This window comes from Vanessa tameamea, chromosome 8, assembly GCF_037043105.1.
Source record: "Vanessa tameamea isolate UH-Manoa-2023 chromosome 8, ilVanTame1 primary haplotype, whole genome shotgun sequence".
Lineage (NCBI taxonomy): Eukaryota > Metazoa > Arthropoda > Insecta > Lepidoptera > Nymphalidae > Vanessa > Vanessa tameamea.
The window spans coordinates 8,505,854-8,528,115 of record NC_087316.1 but is presented as its reverse complement, the minus strand read 5'-3'; the positions used below and the strand labels follow the sequence as shown (position 1 = coordinate 8,528,115).

The following is a 22,262-nucleotide window of genomic DNA, read 5'->3' as shown; positions in this document are numbered from 1 at the left end:
CACAAAGAAGTTAGAAGTCTAGCAGTGGATATTTTAATCGCACATCCGTTACTGAGTCATTAATGGTTTTGATAATTTGATACTTTGTTCTCTTGATATGTAAAAATATTTTTTAGTTACAAGTTTACGACTTCGCTATAAAGTCAAATACTATTAATTACTTTTCTTCCGGAATATCATAACTGTCCAACAATATTATCAAAGAAATTTAAGCCACTCGTAACAGAATACAATTTTGACATTATTTAAAGAAATATGGGGACTGTAAAATTGTAATAGTGTTAACCTAAAGACTGCCTTTTTTATAAACGTCATATTTTATTTTTTTAATATTTATGCTTAATCTAAATTATTTACATAAATAAATAGTTCGCAAAATGTTTGAGATTGATAATATTCGTTTTAAATATAGTGGATTATGTACTCTGTATAATCGTTGACAATTTATTAATGTTGACATATGACATTTAAAAAAATATATACATCAAAGTCATCAAAACATTTTATTCTCTTTGAACATAAATTAAAATTTTGTCTTTAAGAACATTATTCAGTATATATGTATTATCTATGGCATTATTGAACTCTATTTAATTATTTATGAAATATTTCGATCTTATTATGATTTACCATCCATTAGTAATTGATTGTTTAGTGTCGTTATGATAAAAAATATTTACTTTATATAATTAATGCGTAATCATGTTATTGTTATAAAATGAAAAATAAAATTGATAAACATGAAGTAAAAAAAATAATTTAAAAGAAATATTGTCGACGGGATGTTATTATCTTTGTTCTTATTAAAATAAAATATATATAAAATAAACATGAAGTCCTTTAAATTAATTGTGCATCAATCTAGTTTTAGCTGTAAGTGTTTTATATTATTAAATAAAAAGTTACATTTTAAAATTATGCTATACTAATGGTAAATTAAAAATGATTTAGCGGAAGATCTTATAATCAATCTAAAAGATTATCCCGGATTAAAGGAGAAAGATATAATTGAAATCTATCATCCAGAAAATGACTACCCTCGACTCCTTTTACAAGTTACAAAGGTGGATGCACCGGGCCGGGGGAGAGGTAAGATTTAGAGTGTAGGATAATTTTGTATTGAAAGGAACTAAAATATTTTGAAATATAATCACTTTTTAAATGAATCACACACTAGCAATTCTACTTACATTATTTTTGAGGAGAGAGTAACTGAGCAGTATTTTTGTGGTAATTGCATGATTATGAGCTCCTAGGTAGACATGAAAGCTTACTAAAATGCTTGTCTGCTTATAATTAAAATTGTTTGTAAATTCTTAAGTTTTTTTGAAACAAATTGCTTATAATCTACCACTATTCAAAATATTCAATAAATATAAAATGTTTTGCATGTATTTTTTATACAAGACACAAGTGTCCCGTAAATAATTTCTACATATTTATAAATATAGTTTAATATATCCTTAGATACCATCAGTGTGGAACAAAGCATAGCCACAACATTTCAGTTGAGAACCTTTGCTCATGTTTATGTGAATGTTGTAAATGTAGCAGACGTTGCATTAGATTCAGTGGAATTGACATTTAAAGACCAGTACTTGGGAAGATCGGAAATGTGGAGACTGAAAAATCATTTAGTAAGTTCACTCACATAAATAATAACATTTAAAAAATAAGTCCATGGAATATCACTACAATTTAATCATTTAATATTGTATTTAATAAAATAACAAAACCTATATGTAATTTGTCTATTATTGCAAGAACTATTAAAATTGTAAAAGTTAATAAAGGTATCATTAACACATCAATTTGAATAAACGAGTTTTATCTCATGTAATGATATGTAATTGTTTCATAGTAGGCACATATTTTGTAAGATGGTGCTGTATACAAAAAACATGTTTTTTTTAGGTAAGCACATGTGTCTATCTCAATAAAAAGATTGAGTACTGCGGTGGGGCAGTTCGATGTCAAGTATATGAAATGTGGTCTCAGGGCGACAGGGTTGCATGTGGGGTAATAACAGAAGATACAAAAATTGTATTCAGATCCTCAACATCAATGGTTTATCTTTTCATCCAAATGTCGTCAGAAATGTGGGACTTTGACATTCATGGTGATTTGTACTTTGAGAAAGCTGTTAATGGGTTTCTTGCAGATCTTTTTACGAAATGGAAGGTATATAAATATATTGATTGGTGGTATTGTTTTTATTTGCATTTGAATTCGAGTCATTAAAGGTTTGTGTTTTACTATTTTATATTAGAAAAATGGCAGTAACCATGAAGTGACAATTGTATTGTTTTCAAGAACATTTTATAAGGCCAAAACTTTAGAAGAATTTCCTCAGCATATGAAGGAATGCCTACAGAAAGATTATAGGGGTAGATTTTATGAAGATTTTTACAGGTAAGCTTAACTTTGGCACACAATATTTATTTTATTTTTTTTATTATTCCAAAACAAAAGGAATATATCTGTCTGCCCTTTTATTGGCATTGCAGGATAAGTATTCTCTTGTTAAGGTGGAAAAATGCAGAGGTTAGGACTTACATATATTGTCCTGACCAATCCATCCTCCTCAAGTGTGTTCGCCAATAAAGGTGCAATCTCACATTCTCTCTTTTCCCTCATTCTCATAATCTGATGGGCTGGCAAAATCGACACGACCGGAATGAGTTCAGGCGCAGGACCAACGGCTTTACATGTTTTCCAAGACAAGGGACACATGTACACACGGCCAATTTACAGGTTCCAAGCTGTTACTGAGAATTTTTTGATAGAAAAATCCATTAACTTTAGGCTAAACTTGGAGTTTTACTCAGGACTTCCGGCATTATGTCTGTAGCATTATATCTAGTCATAAGCCACCAAACAACGAAACACTATGTTCCATTAAAAACTTGGTTAACTCTAAAGCATATATTTTTAATTTAAACTTTCGTTACGATATATATATCACATGACCAATTGGCGCTGTATTTTTAGTTTTCATTTCTTAATAGATGATACACTTTTAAGGGTGGCAGTACAAAATGAGAGATATGAAGACTGGTCAAATGTATTACTCCAATTAAGGAGGCTTTTCACGGACTACCAAAAGATAGTGTTGCAGTATCATGAAAGGCCTAATATGGAAATCCCGACAGCTATAAATTCAACGGCAGCTCAAGGAAATTTTCTTGAAGTTCTTAATATGAGTTTAAATGGTATATAAATCATTATTTTTAAGTAACTGATACAATCAATGTAACTTCTCATGCTTATCATTTTCAGTTTTTGAAAAACATTACTTGGACAGATGTTTTGATCGTACTGGCCAACTAAGTGTTGTGATAACACCTGGTGTGGGCGTGTTTGAGGTGGATAGAGAATTGACAAACGTTACTAAACAGAGAATCATAGATAATGGAGTTGGCAGTGATCTTGTGTGTGTGGGAGAACAACCTTTGCATGCCGTTCCATTACTAAAGTTCCACAACAAAGACAGCAATCTCAACTCCATAGATGATTATTCAATGCCGCACTGGATAAACTTATCTTTCTATTCCACAAATAAAAAAGTCGCCTACTCAAATTTTATTCCAAGAATTAAATTACCGCCGAGAAAAAGTCAAGAACCCCTGAAAAAAATGTATGAAGATGAATCAAAGGGGAAGTTAATAAAGGAGGATGATTACATGCACAATTCGATATTTGACTATGATGCGTATGACGCTCAGGTGTTTCAGCTACCTCCAGCGCACAGCACGTGGTTAGTAAAAAATAAGTTTTATAAAATTACTTAAATTTTAGAGTAAAAAATAGATTTATTTCGTATTGTGTACCTAATGACGTATTTATAATCTTAGCAACTATTTCTATTTGTCCAATATTAGCAAAGGCTCATCGTGCGATAGCTACTGCAAATTTGGTCCCACCTGTCCTAGTATCTTATTATAACACATACAAGTTAAATTATTCATTGACGATAGCAAAATTCCATATCCAAGTATCCCAAGTTACGGAACGATTTTGAAGAATATAAATTGGACCATTCGAATTTTGAAAGATCTTTTTTTTACATTTTAGTCTCATTTCATTAATCCTGACCGAAACTGATTTAATTATTAATGATGATGATCCTAAATAATGATTACTAATAAAATATCACAAGTCTTAGACACCCTTATGACAGGTACCTGGTGTAAAAACCGCGATGGAATTCAAATAAAGTCTCATTTCCAAAATAATTCGACAATCGTCTGATTTAAAAAATATTTCGCATTCTGTAATAATATTTCATACCTTGTTAAGTTGAAACTGTGATGATATTGCAACTGGCCTGTAGCTATTTAAAAAATATATGTCTAATACAAAATAGTTTTTACTTTGTTAGATACATCACTGTAAGAGAAAGTATCTATGTGTGTGTTTGAGAGTGAGTAGAAAGAAAATTTTCGACACAGCTTAAAATGTTCTTCTCATTTTAGTGTGCAGAGGGTCGCCCGTACTAAAAAAACATCAGTTGCCGGCTTAGAAGGTATAAGCAGGCGAAGTCCACCAGCTTCTTCAATTCATCACAGAAAGATGTCCGATCCTGACATCCATCACAGCCTCGGATCTGATATTTTAACGAGCAGTGAGTTTCATCCAATTGCATCACATTAATATATATTCTTATAATATATTTAGCTACTGTTGAAGCAAAGGGTTGTTCACAAACATCGAAAATCGGTCGATACATTTGTCTCTTTCTGAGAAGAATATAAAAACTAGATATTTGCTTCAGCAAAAACCATCTGTTAAAACAATACTTCTGTATATTACAAAACTAGCGATCTTAGCTTCGCTATAATAAACATTTTTTATAACGTTTATGTAATAGTTTTATTTTAATTTGTATTTTTTTTAATTCATTGTAAAACATAGATCAAAGTTGTTCCATGTTTTATAGATTCTTAGGGTAATTTTAGCTGCCAACGTCAAAATATTATTGTAATTAGCCAGTATATTCTAAGATTTAGCTATCATTAGCCATGAAAGCTTACGAAAAGTGTTGTTTGAATAAAACACCGCCACAGTTCAAGCCTTTTGTACCTTCTTCATTTATCGTTCTGGATATTAGTGAAACCATATCAAAGTCCATTCCTTGTTATAAAATTAGTAGAAATACAGACAGAGAAGATAGCGACTTTGTTTTATACTATTCATAGATAATCAACATAGTAACCCTTCACACTAATATTAGCAATATATTATGTGATATTAAATTTTATGTATACCCATTTTAGTTGGAAATGGAGGAGAGATAAACATTAGATTTATATATCCCGATTTGCTAATAGGTTTTGCTTATAAAGTTTCGATAACGACTTCGCCGACATTCAAAACGTATTTTTTTTTCTAAATTCATATTTAATACCACTTTTCTTTATTGTCATGTCAATTCAAGGTCAAACTTGTTTATTTGTATGTTCTGTGATTACAATTGTTTACAGTTATTAGTGTATTGTAACTGTGATTAAGTCATTCACATACAATATAATATAATTCATAATTTATTTATATTTAAGTTTTTTTTTTAATTTTCAGATAAACATGGGGTTAGTGAGGCTGGCAGTGACGCTACGGATTCCCCTATATCGATAAACCGACTCTCTCCGCGAAGCTCTGTCTCTAATAAGCCGGTGATAAGAACTGGGAGGGCACTCATTAATCCCTTCGACCCTTCCCACGTCACCGTCAAGCTAACGAGTAATCGGCGTCGCTGGACTCATATATTTCCCAAAGGTGAGATGGAATTAAATATATTAAAAGAATAGGACAAAAAATTATACACAGCAAATCTGGATCCCGGGCGTCAGGACTTGGATGGTGGATTTTAGGCTTAGATAAATTGTCTGGTCTGATTTGGTCTGAATTTGTCAGGCACCTCACTGTAATAAATATTAATCACGCATCTATATCTCTCTCATACTCATAAATATACAAACACAAAAATACACATCAGTATTGTCAAATAATAATTATTTGTTCTATTTTTTTTAAATTAAAATTAATATTATTAAATATTATATAAATAAATTTCAATTTCTACATATTGCATCCGCGCTTTTAACTCTGTTACTCAAAATTGAAAGTCAATGAATACATGTACTTGTTGCTTCTGTACAGGTCCAACCGGCGTGTTAATACAGCAGCACCATTACCAAGCGAGACCAGCGGGCGAGCCGGCTTCACGACCAGACCAACACCGCTCTGAGAACAACATAAGCAAGGAAAACGGCTCTACTATCAACAATAATAACCATTCTGTATATCAAGTCGATGGTAAATACAGAACTTTAATAAAATAAAATAATCAGTAATTGAATGTACCGTAATATCAAATGATATTCAACGGTCAGGATCTTATAATACGTTGCTCTACCATTGGTAGTTATAATTTGCTGATTACCTCACAATAATTTGCAATAATAATGTGCGATAAACAACAATGTTCCTTATGAACGAATTTGTACCTATCATGATTTGAATCAACATTTATTAGGCCATTTCGGCTTCATCCTTAATACTCTGAAAAAAAAAGGCGGTAACTATAGTTTTTTTGCAAATATTAAATTTATAATTAAAGCTTAAAAGAGGGTTTAATTATAAATTTAACTTTTGCTTTATATAATAATTAATTAAGCCTTAACTATATAGATGTCAACTAGCGCTTTAAATACAATTTTCCCATTAACAAATACCGCTAAAGATAATAAATAGGAACTTTACTTATACCTCAAAAACATTGCTTTTCTTTGAGTATTTTATTTACGAATACTTTGAAATTAAATAACAAATGCTTTAGTTTGCAATTTCATATATTTCAATCCATTTCTTGTAATACATATGGCAACTTTCTTTCAGGTAATGTAATGGGTCGTAAGCGAATGATAAGCGCTTCAGGAGCTTTAAGCATTCTAGGTACCGCTTTAAGCACTCCCTCCACAACAAATAATGCCTCGCTCGCGTTATTATGGGGCGCCACAGGAGAACAGGAGTGGACACCGGCCTTAACTACCGGTAATTATTGAATATTAATTATTTTATAGTGATCATTTTATGTGAGATGTTAATTTATATTTAAATTTGCTCCGTCCCGGCTTCATACGGATACAATAAGGTTCTATATATAACTTATAGATAGAAGAACGAACATAAAAAGAAAAATTCTTATTTTTTCCGGTTTAGGAAGTCAATATCGGCTTTTCTCTACTATAATATGCATGTATTATACATATAAACCTTCTTTATGAAAAGCGCATTTAAATCCGATGCGAACCTTAAAAGATCTAAGCGTACAGACGACGAGAAGCGACTTTATTTTTAGTTTTATACTATAAAAATATTCTGTCTAAGGAGTATTTATATTTTATTATTATTAAAAGATAATATTAAGCCATATGTGGCCAAAAATTTGGTCGACTTTCATTAAAAGAATGATGAATTTTTGACCATACTCAATATCAATAATAGATATCTTGTTCTAACTTGTCGTCGTATAGTTGATGATGTGACGCCTCTTCATTCATAACTTATACTAAATATTCATCTCATTTTTGATGTTTCATGATATCGTCGCATTGAAATCTTCAAATTCGGATCGAATGCGGCCCAAAGCGAACCGAGCTATAGGTTTGATATCCCATTCATTGGATTTGCATCAAGTAGTTGCCGCAAACCCTATATGATTAAAAATAATCTATTTACTTTTGGGGACCTTTTCCACTAAATGTAATCCGCTTTTTAGATTTTTAGTAGCAAATCCAATATGCTATTCGTATGGAACGAACTAGCCTGGGTACATTGAAAGAATGTGAGCTGGTTTGTTCGATAGCAAAAGGTCACAAGTTTAATTATCACCAGTAAATAATAAATGAAAACTCTTTAGTAGTAATATTATGCTATTTATAATTGTACTAATATTTTAACAGAATAGCTTCGATATTTAAATTTTTTTTTTTTTAAATAAACTTGTGATCAACGCCTTTGATTAGTAAACATGTGCTTAAAAAATGTGCCAAACAAAATAACACCAGTTATATGCTTAATAAGTAAATTAATTTATATATTATTGATTGAAAGAAAGCATGTCACACCATTATAATACTGATCCCGCTCTTAATACATTTTTGTTAATGTTGTTATAAAAATACTTTGTCTCTTTTCTTCAAACGAAATATAAATTTGGATGAAATGAGACAAGACATACAAGTTGATATACCTTTAATAAACATTATGTATCTGGCCGTAACACTACGATTTTAATGATAAACGCTTTGGGCCTTTTTCGGTAGCATTCGAATATATGTTTTTAAGTCATCATGTTAATAAAATACTTCATTATTCGAATTATTTTATAAGCTGTTACTGCAATTTCTTAATCAAAACGTCGCTCGGCGTTGAGCTTATTAATTAGTAGTATTCTATTTTTAAATCATTGCTTTTTATACTAACAGTCGCTTTAATATCCATTTAAACTCAGCACAACTTTAAATCATAGAAATGTAACTTATACAATGCACAGTTCTTCAAAGATTTTTTCTCTTTAGGCGTGGACTGGAAATCTCTGACTATCCCAGCGTGTCTTCCAATAACGACCGATTATTTCCCCGACAAGAGGTCACTGCAAAACGATTATCTAGTATCGGACTATAATCTGTTGCCGGATGATGTGAATGCAGATTTCGCTAAAAACAGGGCTATATACAAAGAGCCACTTACGACTATGGAAGTTTTCAAAGAGTTGGTTTCGCAACGATTGGCGCAGGTGATCATTTAAACTTCTTCTATTTTAAAAAGATACATATGATATTAACATTTTTTGCACCTCCCTTTAGTCAATAACACACACAAACGAAATGATTATGATAAACTGGAACGTTCAATAACCATTTCCTGTTCATTGAGTAATATCGTAATATAATAATATGCCCGGTGTGGATAGTAACCAATACTTACAGTTATTCTAACGCTGCAGATGTTCAGTGTATTGCTGTGTTCTCAGGGTATTTACAGGCACAAAGGTCATAGCCTCGTCGGTCTTTGGTTGACGGCGCATCGATATCTCTTGACACACCGTCTGATTAATATTTCCCCGTATGCGACCAGATATTTCCATTCCAACCCGTTTGTACAAATAAATCGAATCGCGGTACTCGCAGGGCTTCCAGCTGATCGTGGGCGTGAACGACAACGAGGTGATCGAGTCGCACTGCCCGCCGTCGCGGGTGGCGCCGCCCAGCTGCCAGCCCGCGCACGTGGCCAAGCGCTACCTGCTCTCCATCGGCCGGATATTCCACAAGCTCACGCTCGTCGGCTCCACCATCACCGTCACGAGGTACAGGCCGAGGTGAGTTTCGATTTCGGACTGATCAGTTATCGGTGGACCCTCCGTCCCAGAACAGTGTTGACTTAAAGGTAAACTGATCTCCTAAAATGACGATTTTAAAGCGCGTGAAGAAGCTTAATACTTGTATTTGCTATTGACCAAGTGAAATCGAAGTTCAATTCTGAAAGAGGAAAAATTACATTTGTGCGCAATTTTCCTTTATTAGTCGAAGTGCACTGGACGCTTAGAGAGGAGAATAAGGTAGCGCATATTTGGCAATTAAATGTACTTAACTGTGACGAGTACCTATCCCGTCTTCTACCGTTAGAAATGACGAGTTCAGTAAAATCCTAATCATTTTGACTTCAGTTTGGTTCTAAGCTTACCAATTATTATATGTTAGAAACAAAGAAATGTTATTCGCCTAAAGGTTGACTGATGAAAAATGTGTTCTAGCATGTAGTCTATATAAACTACTATCATTTGGTAATGCTAATGATAATTAAATAATAAAAATTAAAAAATAATAAAAATTAAAAAATAATAATATTTCAAAATTTTTCAGACATCCCTATCCCCCTTTCAACATTCACTACAGATATCGTTTCCACGCCCCGAACCACGACACGTACGAAGTGTCCTGGGTGTCGTTCACCACTGAAAAGCTCGAAAACTACAACTGGAACTACATGGACCACTACATTTGCACCCGAGGCGATACCGACTTTGCACTTGTTGAGGTTGGTTCTCAATATGTACGTATACAAAACGAAAGTATAATGCCTTGTGTGCCGATGAATAGACTAGAACCACCTTGTATTGACCCGTGGGTATTGTTAGAACCTAAGTTTTTTTTTTATTGTTCGTAGTTCTTAACACCATCGAGTATTTAAGCGCAATCAACCGGTTTTACTTGGTGGTAGGTATTTGTCATAGCCTGTCTAAGCAGGTACCATCCACTCATAAGATATTCTACCGCTAAACAGAAGTCCAAAGTATCGTTATGTTCCGGTTTGAAGGGTGAGTGAGCCAAAGTAACTACAGGCACAAGGGACATAACATCTTGGTTCCCAAGGTTGGTGGCGCATTGGCGATGTAAGGAATGATTAATATTTTTTTACAGCGTCATTGTCTATAAACCGTGGTCAGCCTACCTATATAAAAAAATAAATACAGTGGAATTTATTTCTGTAGCCGGGTTTTAGTTTTGATTTTTTTTTTTAAATATTATTGTACAATGTACATTTGTGAACCTTTCAGAAAGCCTAACTTCAAAATTATCCATTTTATTTGAGCGCATTATAGTTTAAGAGTGGGAGTTACTATATATGTTTATTTATCAATAAATCTTATTATTAATTAAAATAATACCTTTTAAAAAAAACGCCTGGATTTAGGCTTGTGTTCTATCAAAGTACTGATTGAACGATAATTGTGAATAACAGCATTATAAATTTAAATTATTTGAGAAGAGCAACTATGCGAGTTTCTCGCCGTTTCTTCTCGCTGGAGGCTGCTTTCCGAAACGGTGGTAGTTTTTAAATATTGACGATTCTAAAACGCATTCATTCATTCATTGTAAAGTTTACTTGAATAAAATACATTTAATTTGATTTTCTGGTAAACTTTCTCGGCGTAACTTTCTCAAAGTAAGATGTATTAATGTTACATAAACAATCAACAGAAATATATATATATAATGCAAATTTACACTTCTAGCCTCTGAAATATTGGCGGTTCCGTACCCTTCTCTTGCCGCTGATCAACCCAGCCACGAAGACGATACTAGAAGACGAGTCGACGCACTGTGATATCTACCCAACTCCAACACGCCAAGACTTGGACCATCTCACCGAAGGGTTTCTAAAAATGACAGAATCGTATTTTAACAAAGTCAAAAGACCAAACAAGCAAAGGGTAAGTATTAAAATTAAACGTTTCGAGAAGAATAAATTATCAAAATAGTCGATTAGTGTACGATATGATCAAAAATATATATTGTTATAATGTAAATAATTAGATATACTCTTAATGTACTTAGCCATCTAACAAGTTTGGGCATGAAATAATTAAATGCACCCGAATGTACACGTAGACGTCAATAAAGCACATGCATGCGTTTTAGTAAATAAAAGCACAATTTTACAATTAATATGTACACATTTATAATTATATAATAAACTCAAACATGAAATTTAAAGCTCGTAACGTCACACTGATTTTATTGTCTGGCATGTCACGATTTTTTGTCAAAAATTTCCTTGTAATTTTTCAGTTTTTATTTTCCACACTGCCGCAATACAATATGAAACGTTTTGTCTGCATGTGTGTATTTATGTGTAAATTTTATTTTATTTGCATACCCTGTATTCAATTTCCTGTTTGAGTAAACTTGCATGACTAAATAATTATTATTATCTAATACTTACTGTTTTATAAGTCTTTATTTTTAAGTAGTTATCTGTATTGATAGAAATCCAATCGTTCAAGTCATCGATGTTTGTAAACATTTGCCACTAATACGCCTCAAAAGTCCGGGACATCAAATTATTTTTTGAAAGTCCGATCTAACGGAGGCAACAATTACCAACACCGGCCCTACGAATTATAAATCATAATTTTCTAATCAAAAAAATCTTCAACAGAAAAAAATAATAATCACACAACTATATTACTCTTTTTTTCAATCTAAAACGTATTTTACAAATTGCAGCTGTCAGAGGTGAAACTTTTTTCGGTCAGAAACGTTTCTACTAAAGCGTTACATACACGAACGTTGCAGTCAAGTTTGACTTTTATCTTCACCCCAAATAAGTTTCACTTCACAAATTGTAATGTTACAAGAAGTAGGGCCGGAGTTTAGTGGGGGATAGGCTACAAGGAGGTTAGGAATACACCTCGGCTGCCACAGGTGGCGACGACTTGCGGCTCTTCGGAGGCGGCCCTCACGAGGCGGCGGCACTCCACGTCCAACCTCACGCGGAACGCGCAGGTACACGGGACTCTAGCCCCACCGCCGTGCTGATACCGTCTACACTCGCTCGCATCTCTGCTCCGGAAATACATTAAACTCCCGATTATCCGCGGAATTTAGCAAAAGATGATCCAACAGCCGAAATAAACACAGCATTCAACCAATAATAATCTGAACTTTAAATAGTATTTATTTGTCACAATTATATTCTATAAAAACACGAAAAAAAAATTTCAATGCCTTAAAAGGAAACTCGAGAAATCTTCGGAAAATCTACCAAAACAGTAATCCGGCCACAGATAGTCGAGAGTTTGCCATATTATTTAATTATTCTTCGGAATCAGCCTCAGATTGAATATCCTCGGACAAATTTCAGCTGATTTATTAATTGGCAATGAATTTCGTTCATTTTCGATTCAAGTAAAAAAATAAGAGGGTATTTTTTATATCAGATAGATAGATATAATAGATAAGACCAGAGATGCTAGAGTTGGATATATTGTCGTGATCAAAGAGTAAAGAGCGTTTTAATAGAATAGGCGACTATTAATTTGAACGCTTTGTTTAGACAAACACTTACTATGTAGCTAGCAGGAAGCCTACGAAGCTACAGCCTTAATAATTTAAAAAGAAAAAAAACTTTGGAAGTTGTTTTTTTTTGCATTGCGAGATCTATTTTTATTATTATTTCTTTTCCCATTTTCACAATCACCAATAGTTTTTTTTTTTCACTTAATATGGACTAAGGTGCTAATTTCTTGTGAATTGCATTTTGTTTCTGTTTTTTTTTTTTCGACAACTAGTAAAAGATTGTTTCACAGAAAAGAGGTATTCTGTAAATGTTAAATTATTCATTATTTAAGTGTTGTTTTGATACTAATTTTAAGTTTTGTCAACTCAATACGTGATGGTTATATTTAGAAGTTAGGGTTTTAAAGACATTTTATAACAATTGGTTGGTTTGGAAGTTGCCATTTATAAAGCTTCAGTATTAAAACTAATAATAACATTATTTACGCCATATTATGTAGTTGACAGAGTAAGAACGCATACAAAGGTCGCACCACAGATCCTTACAAATAAAAGTAGCGAGCACATTGAGTTGATACCATTCATAGTAACCTGTGGCTTATCATATCATAATATTGAAGTGATTCGATTATGTTATATGCGTACATATAGCACTGCTTATAAAATCATGTAAAGCGATGCACGGACTGCTCCATAAAATGTAATTACGTTGGCTGGCTTCTTTTGTTTATTTAATGAGTTCTCTTAGATCAGTAAACAAAACTGTTTTTGAGACGGTATTCATTGATTACATACTGTTGATTAAATTGTTATGAATAAAGATGATCCCCGTCTCAAAAGCAGTTGTATTTAGTACAAGTTTGATTGGTAGGTATATATGTAAAAGTATGATGGTAATTATTGTGTGACGTGATTTTTATCTGAAAATTAACTTATTGATCTATCTGTATCTATATTTTTGACTTGTTCTTAATAAATTATTATTTTAAAGTTCAAGTTAATATTTCAGATAATAATGCTGTTCTAATAACCGGCAAATATCTTGACAATTGACCAAAAGTTATTGTTTTTCTTGTTTATCCGATATTAATTTGCAGCTCTAAGAAAATAATTTCCCGTGATTGGTTTATTCAACTGAGGATAATTCCAACTGACATATATTTTTATCTATCATATAAATAAAGGTGGTGAATGATCAAGATGTTTGCTGGTGTGTGTATATATTTGTACGTAGTATTGTAACGTTAACGTGCGTGTGGTGCAGCAGGGCGGGGTGTCCAGCTCTCCGTTCAGAGAGCGCGTCGGCAGCACTCGGCTACCCGACCGACCGCGGCTTCGGATCGAAGCCATGTCAGTATCATTTACATGAAACGCTGTGTGATTCGAATGACAATGCCGGAATCTATACTGACAATGTGTATATTTGAAATTGTTTCAACCCCATTTTTATTGTAGTGAACTCGCAGAAAACGTCGTCTCGTAGCGAAGAAGCATTATGCCCTTCCAGACGACCTTACTCTCTTGATTACCTTTGATTCTTTCTATTGTAAACTGTGACTTTAAAAGTTATATTTTTCTGTCGTTTTAATTCACACGGAATTTTTATTAACAATTTTGTCGTTGTTATTTCATTATTCTCAAACGTATTGAGTTTATTCTATGATGTCTGCTATAATACATAACACGCATCGTAAGCAACTTCTCCCGACCGGGTGTCCCAAGACAACTGTCGTTTTTTTATCTGAATAATACACCATAACTTTTTCTCTTAATTAATTATAAGAGGGGAACAAATGATGGTTCAGTAAGATTTGAATTCTTAGATTATTGTAAATTTTCTGTTTTATCCAAAAATATTTTTCATTGACAACTGTTGATACTATTATTATTTTACCGATATCCATCAAATTTCAGATCAGCTTTGATTTAGTCGCAACATGCATTCATGTTGCGACTAAATCAAAGCTAATAATACAAATTTGTAGAATCCAAAAACTATTAGTCAAAGCATTGCTAGAAGTAAAATAAAAGTGTACACAACAACCGTTGATTATTATAAAAAAAGTTTACATTAACATTTTCATAAATATGTCGTCAGGATCTAGCATTGTCGTTGAATCGTTTAAACTAAGTAATTTATTTAAACAAATACTTCTCATTTCAAAACCCGTGTACCGTCAAACGGAAATATAAACTGTGATTACCCTTTGTATCGTGTATTCAACATGTATCTTGCCTATTACCGGTTAAATGCTCGACTGGTAACGTTATGTAGTAAGTACCGGCTTTGCTTGCTTGCCTGCATGCCATAGGGGTTTAGTTGGTTTTTATTTATCGTTTCACTTATTTCATTTCATTTCATTAAGCATTAACATCCCTTACAAATCATTACGAAATTTAAATTTTCTCTTTTATAATTGGTACTTTACTATAAATAATACTATCATTTTAAATGCTTCCTTATAATTTATATCTTTTAACGTTTCCCGTTTTATATAATGCTTGTTAAATTTTCTTAAATGCTTGTTACTCTTGTCCTTATTGAATCTTTCATTCCAGCAAGTATCACCCACTAAGTCACTAAATTCTAGTCAAGGGATCAAGTAAGTAAGCTATCAGCTTTCATGATTCATCTAATTGATGGGTAACTGAAGTCTGTTTGAACCTTAACGGCTGTAACCATAGATCTCATACAGACAGGGCATGATTAGTTAAATAGTGCTGTCTTCTTCTATCGAATGGTAATCCAATGATGACAAAAAGAGAAGAAATTGTGTTTAAATAAACAACATGCACAAGTATGGCATCATCTTGTACAAGTGCCCGGATCTATAATTTAATGGATCGTAACTTTACATCAGTAACCGTTAATTTTTGATTAAAAATTTAAACTCTATCAGATGTATCGTGATATGTTATATGCGGCTTTAAAACTTACAAAACGTTTTATTAAGACGCTTTTGAATTAAATCTCGTATGCAATTCTAAGATCCGTTAGCAGTCGTTTGTTAGTTATAAAATTCAATTCTTAGCTTCATGGTATTTAGTTGGGTACAGATTATTTCGCCAATGTCACGTAGGAGTTTCTTGGTTACGGTAACCGGATATCTAGTGTCAAATATAACTTCAGATACCCTAAAATTGTCAAAGTTTTTTTGAATTTTCCTTTTTTTTCTTTTGTCATTATAAGTTTTCTTTGCTTGAGATGCTTTAGCAAATGGTCATTTATTTATTTAAATTTATCGCATCCATCAACACTCTATAATAACATATTTTTATACGTTAATTAAATTAAACCTTTCAGAGCGGCAGCAAAGACTGTTCTAGAAAGATCGCAATCTCAATCCGGTGAATGCGATGACACGTACGACGATGGGTCGGTATTTTTCATTGGTAATATTTTATGCTTTGTTTAATAATTTGCGCTAGCGAAATTGATTTTACTTTTTCAGAGTTATAGAACCAAAGTTGAAAGCGAATGCAACACTGTTAGAAGTCGTTGATCGAATGTGTCATCCAAGTTTAGGTGTAGGGTTTCTTCAACAGACCGTTAGTTTGCCTTCGCATACGTTCGTCTCAATTTATGCAATTCACTGGCTTCAGGCCAATATGGAAAACATGACGTACGAAAAGGCGACAAGCTGTATGGAGGTAAAGATCTCAGGCTAAGCATGTTATACCCAAATATTCATCAGATACACTAATCGAAATGTATTTTCAGAGACTGCTCCGAGATAAAATGATTTGCCACGCGTCTGGTGATACTCTAAAGCGATATATTGTCGGGTATTATATGTACCACATACTTCCGCAAAAGAAAGAAAAGGGTGAGGATTTTCATCAACTCGATTTATCTCAATATTGGTAACGTTTCGGTAACTCACTATCGTTTTTAACGCAAGAAAGAGATAGAAATACTCTTAGATCCGTCAAGTTACTTTCGCGTGAAAGAGACAGCAACAGTGAAAATCTAAAAACAATTAGTCCTATGAAATAATATTATTATTTTTTTTTTTGACAATAATTGTATAAAATGTATTTAATTTAAGAACTAACTGACTACGTAAAGCCATTGGGGGATTTGCAAAGCTTTGAAAACGAATGGATGGAGGTAGAAGTTTTAGGACCTCGGTCGCCTTTGTTGACGTCTGAAACGGGCGCTATAGATATTTCCGGGAACAGCAGCGCGACCGATGACTCTGGAATGCCAGCGTTTCTTTGCGACAATATCGACCCGAATTATATGCACATGGAGAATGATGACTGTAAGTCGTGTATTTGGATTTCATACAAAAAATAAAATGCCAATAAAAATTTGAAGTCATCATAACTATAGATTTTTCATATTTAGAATTAATTCTTAATCAAACATGCTTAGAAATGATTAACCGATAAATGACCTAGACATGACCTAACTAAACATCAAAGACCTTTTACGTGTTCTAATAAATGTTGAGGTCAAAAGGTCATATGAGTGTTCGCCTAAATTTTACACGTTTCTTTGTGAAATCTATTTATATTTTCAGTCGATACTATCTTCAACTTTTTCGTATTGATTTTTTGTTTCGTCGAATACAGAATACATATATTACGAGTTGAGATTTTGAGGCAAAATAGAAGCACCAATAAAGATAATTCATTTGATAATTAATAAAAACCTAATGGTGTCATAATATCGAACTGATTTTTTCGATTTTTCCGCAATTGAAAATTCGACCTTTACAGAATTTAACGACAAAATTCGGAGATAATCACGATAAAATATGTACATAAATTTTGAGTGTATGATTTGTTTAAAAGGGAACGCAGAAAATGTATAGTATTCATGTATTTAATAATGTATCTACAATTTTAGTGCCATTGTATAAAAACACTCATCTCGATATAGACGTGAACAATAAGAGTGATCGCATTGAGTGGGGACACGCGCGCTATCAGGCGACCTTCCGACCTGACCAAGCGTTTGAAATGTGCATCCAATGGGCTATTGCGAGTGGGAACATAGTTGCTGAGCTGGTAAATATACAAATTTCTTTTTTGTTTTTTTCAAGAAAAAAGTAACAATTTTAATACAGTATTAATAATTAGCGCAACTTTGATAGAACCATTAACTATAGAGGAGAAGCATAGACACGTGTATTTAAAATAAGAAGACGACATGTTTTATTTGTAAAAATTATATTCTACATTTATTAGAAAGAGTAAACTCAAATAAAAGTATGAAATTGGCTATGCCAGGTATACAATATAAAAATATTTTCTTCCATACATTAACTGTAATTATATTTCATGAATATGCGATGTGCCTCTTCGTTTCATGCAGATAATTGGTTGGGCTCGCAAAGCTCCAAGTTGTCGCCTACAAATGGTACCAATCCCAGCTGACCCTCTAGCATTGCCGTTCACGGAGAAGTCAGATCCTTTAAGGGGTCCTATATATGTGCCTTTAAATGAAGAACCATTGTTAAGGGGCAAAACGGCGCTGTTTGAAGGTAACGATAAATTTAATGGATATTCTTATCGACAGGATCAAATTAAAAAACACGAATAGCTTAGTCACGTAAAGTCATTGTAATGTAAGTAGACGTAGGTCAAGAATTAATTATATTTTGATATATACATATATTGATACAATGACTTAACAAATTATACAACGCTTCTATACTTTGTACTAGACCAATGAGGCACGTTGATCCAGCTAGTGGCTAGATATATTGTCGCAGATCCCGAGTTCCTAGGTTCAAACCCCAGGTCGGACCGATAAAAAGTTACCGGGTTTAAAAATTCTCGGTAAAAGCCCGGACTCTGGAAATTGGAAGTATGTACACTGTCGTGTCTAGGATAGCGAGTAAAACCGTTGGTCCTGCGCCCAAACTCTTTCCGGTCGTGTGGGAATAGATAGTGCACCTGTGTTTCCGCACACACTTGTGCTCTATAATATGTCCTGTGTAGTCGGCTGGTCTTCCTTGAGGTTAGCCGCCGGGGCCAAAATCGCTCGGGACGACGTCATAACGTTGCTAATGGCGATAAAATTCGACAATTTTAATGCAATAAGAACATCGGACTTTTTTTTAAACTTTATACAAGCTTTTCTGAGTTAGTGCCATCCACTCTTCAATTATCAGCTTCTACCATCAAACAGCAGTACTCTGTATTGCTGTATTTGAAAGCAATGTGATCCAGTGTTGTTACAAGGTCATGATACATTACATTTTAGTTACTATGGGTAACAGCAGGGCCGGATCTACCATATGGCTTTTTGGGCTTCAGCTCAGGCCCCCGTGGATTCAAGAGGGCCCCCCTAAGCCCCCAGCTAAGCCAAGTCAAAGTAAAAAATAGACGATAATGCGAAAGAATCCATAACTTTATTAAATTAAACAGATCGTATGGGTTGCAGCTCTGCGAGTCCTGCAATTAATCAAACCCATTCAATTCATTTAATTCAAGTCTACGTTCAGATGTCTTAGGTGGGCCTTTAAGTAGTATTACCCCAGGGCCCCCTAACCTTATGGTCAGGCCGTGGGTAACAGGGCGTTGCCGTTGTAAGAAATAGTTAATATTTCTCACGATGACTGTTAATGGACTACGGGGACTTACTATCAGGTTAACAAATATCCATGACCAGCGACTGTAATTATTTTTATAACAGGTTTCCCAGAGGATACATGGCTCGAAAGACTATTCCTGTTCCAAGAAGCGATAGTCGGTCGCTTCGGGTTCATTAAATGTACGGTAGAGAGTACGTCTCACGCCGCGGGTGTCGGCGATCATCTCTACGTCCATGTAACTGGGAATATGTTCATACTCATCCCAACGACAGTCAAGTCGGAACAGAAGGGTCTCAGAGCGAAGCCGGTCAACAAGCCGCTCAACTCCAGTAGGTAAGTACATGAAATTTATAAAATCCCTCGTGTTTCAACATTAAATTAAAATAATTATCATAATTCGACCCGCGACGTAACGTTTTGTGCGAACATTGACTGATGACAGCTTTAATCATCCGGTTCCTAGCCCACGGCCGAAGACTGGGTTAACAGAACATATTTTTTTTTACATAAAAATAATAGATTTTAATTGATTTAAAGCTTTTTCTCTTTTATTAATAAAATATATGATAATCTCATATTTATTTCCGTAATAAAAGTTGGCAATATGCGCGATACTCCCGTACCAAGGAAATCACGTTACATACTTGCCTGATCCATCTCTAGTCGTGTGTGATTGCCGTTTCATCGGACTATGAGATTCAGGGGATAGAGTGCACACAACCTGTGCACTAAAATGCGCTCTTAGTTTGACTATTCTATATAATTTTAAAATAAAATTGAATTTTTCTGTTTATCCCTTAAGCTAAGCTAAAAACTCAATTGTTTATAATTAAACTTTGGGTGTGGTCTTCGGTGTACGGCACTGAAGGCATTGGCCAAAAAACGAGACTAGCTTTGTATATTTATCCTTCAAAATGAATAAACGTTTTGTTTTAACCCTTATTTACTATCTGTGTAAGGCCGGGATGAGAAGCCAGTTTAAAATATATACATATATATATGTATTTAAAATTTACGCCTTGCGAAGTGAGCATACGACAAGTAGCATTTAATATTTTTCATTTGTCTAAGATGATATTTCTGTTTATCTGTATATATACCTAGTTTATATTTAACTTTTCCTTATTATTTAGATATATTCAAAAATAAACACTTCAATAAGTATGCATAAGTCGTCTGGATGTTCGAATGGGTTCATAGAAAAACATTAGCAAGAAATAATTTAATTTATTTTTTGAGGTCATATTCCTAGTATCACAATCTTATTATACACTTCGTTAAAAGAATAACCTTACTGTAAACTTTGAAAACATGACGCAATGCGGTACACTAAGTTCACTGATCTCTCTGAAGGACTACGATCTTTCGACGATGGTTGCCGCCGTTCAATGAACTTGAAAAAACGTTTCGTCGTAACTTTCGATAACAAACTAGATTCACCAATCAATATTATATTGAAAAAATTGAATATATATTGTAAAATCATCGTTTTGATATGAATAATGATACTAAAATACATGATATCCTAAATCTCGGGTTTTTTTGATGAATCATATTTCTCTGGATTTGCCTAACTTCCACTAATATTTTTTAAGAAAAAATTATAAACCAGTTTTCGTTTGACTTTAATATTTACATTGATTTTATTTGACTAAGTAATTTTCACTACAGATATCCTGTTCACGAGGCAGCTCCCAGTCCACACGAGGGTTACATAACTCGCCACGTCAGTGGAAAGAATAAGGATGATTATGACAATAGCCGCCGGGTAATTATTCTTTGAAAGTTTAATATGCTAATAATAAATAAATGCATACAACGATTCGCTGCAGTGTGGGGTCCAAGGACACAACCCATAACTATTATTGAGATATGTATATAGGTGAACTAGTACGTTTCGACCATGTTTTAATCTACTCATTTTATTTTTAATCGTAACAATAAAGTGCTACAAAATAAAATAAAAAAAGTCGGTTAAAACAGAGATGTCAAAGATATTTTTTTTGCTTTGCCTATTTACCTAGATGTTAAAAATACTTATTAACGAATTCAAATGTTCATCATTGACCTATTTTCGAAAATATTACAATTAAATGTACATAACATTACAAATATATTATGTGATCTTATGACGGTAAAACGAATAACGGGCTGCTTGTTATCTTTACGTTATATAGCTAGTTCATAGCTGAGGTTGTGGTGACCTACTTTGGTTAACAAGTATTTTTAATAATGAAAAATATAACAAAATTATTATAACGAAAAACCACAGATCGATATTTATATCTTTTTAAAATTGTTTTTTTCTTTTTTAATATGGTATGGGTAGTTTGTTTAATTTTAAGAATAATTTAAAATATAACGACTATTTTTAGATGGGATTTTTGTGGTCTTGGAATCATATGATATCTAAAAAGTGGAAGTGGTCTCAGACTCCGGCAACTGGAGACGAGTGCTTCCAGATGCGAATGTTACGTGACTTTAAGCATTTTTGTGCTAATCACGAACAGAGGTTGAGCCAATTCTGGGATCAGTGCTGGGAAGTTCGAGAGAAAGCAAAAGGAATTAAGTGTTTCTAATTATTATTGAAATTCTAATAAATTGTTGTTATAAAACTTGTTTTTTCTTTTCGTTTGTTTAGTGTCCAATACACTACAACCTATTTTTCAATAATAATTTCAAATATGTGTCGTTATTACTTTGTTATTATTACAAGTATATCCAACGACGCAACACTAAAAACCCTCTTTTGAAGTACATTTAATATTAAACACTCAACAGGTAAGTATTAGCTATCTAACAAATAACGTGATAATAGAATGAAGTTGTTAGTCATAATTTAATTAAA

The 22,262-nt window shown here is 33.3% G+C and overlaps 1 protein-coding gene across 13 annotated transcripts; it reads left to right on the top strand.

Annotated features, from left to right (window-relative positions):
• Nucleotides 1-585: 585 nt before the first annotated feature.
• Nucleotides 586-22,029, top strand: LOC113400016 (GATOR complex protein Iml1). 13 transcript variants are annotated; one of them, XM_026639367.2, is made up of 27 exons: nt 586-873; nt 952-1,089; nt 1,468-1,637; nt 1,915-2,181; nt 2,270-2,412; nt 3,025-3,212; nt 3,280-3,757; nt 4,476-4,624; nt 5,578-5,775; nt 6,160-6,315; nt 6,898-7,053; nt 7,651-7,665; nt 8,583-8,800; nt 9,195-9,382; nt 9,927-10,101; nt 11,081-11,278; nt 12,273-12,353; nt 14,134-14,216; nt 16,171-16,242; nt 16,319-16,517; nt 16,588-16,693; nt 16,916-17,131; nt 17,722-17,882; nt 18,190-18,358; nt 19,516-19,747; nt 21,086-21,182; nt 21,790-22,029. In XM_026639367.2, the coding sequence occupies exons 1-27, from the start codon at nt 831-833 to the stop codon at nt 21,991-21,993; spliced, it is 4,500 nt and encodes a 1,499-aa protein (XP_026495152.2). In that variant the 5' UTR covers nt 586-830; the 3' UTR covers nt 21,994-22,029. The 13 variants fall into 13 exon arrangements, with proteins under 13 accessions (XP_026495152.2, XP_026495151.2, XP_064071573.1 ...); XM_026639366.2 differs by having other exon boundaries at nt 14,131-14,216; XM_064215503.1 differs by lacking the exon at nt 14,134-14,216 and adding an exon at nt 15,426-15,469 and having other exon boundaries at nt 9,927-10,116.
• The last annotated feature ends 233 nt before the right edge of the window (nt 22,030-22,262 follow it).

Bases quoted from the DNA above. Each gene is read 5' to 3' on its own strand.
- LOC113400016 (XM_026639363.2), top strand. From the start codon at position 831: ATGAAGTCCTTTAAATTAATTGTGCATCAATCTAGTTTTAGCT. The intron at 16,518-16,587 runs GTAAAGATCTCA...ATGTATTTTCAG, and splicing joins AGGCGACAAGCTGTATGGAG to AGACTGCTCCGAGATAAAAT. The intron at 21,183-21,789 runs GTAATTATTCTT...GACTATTTTTAG, and splicing joins ATTATGACAATAGCCGCCGG to ATGGGATTTTTGTGGTCTTG.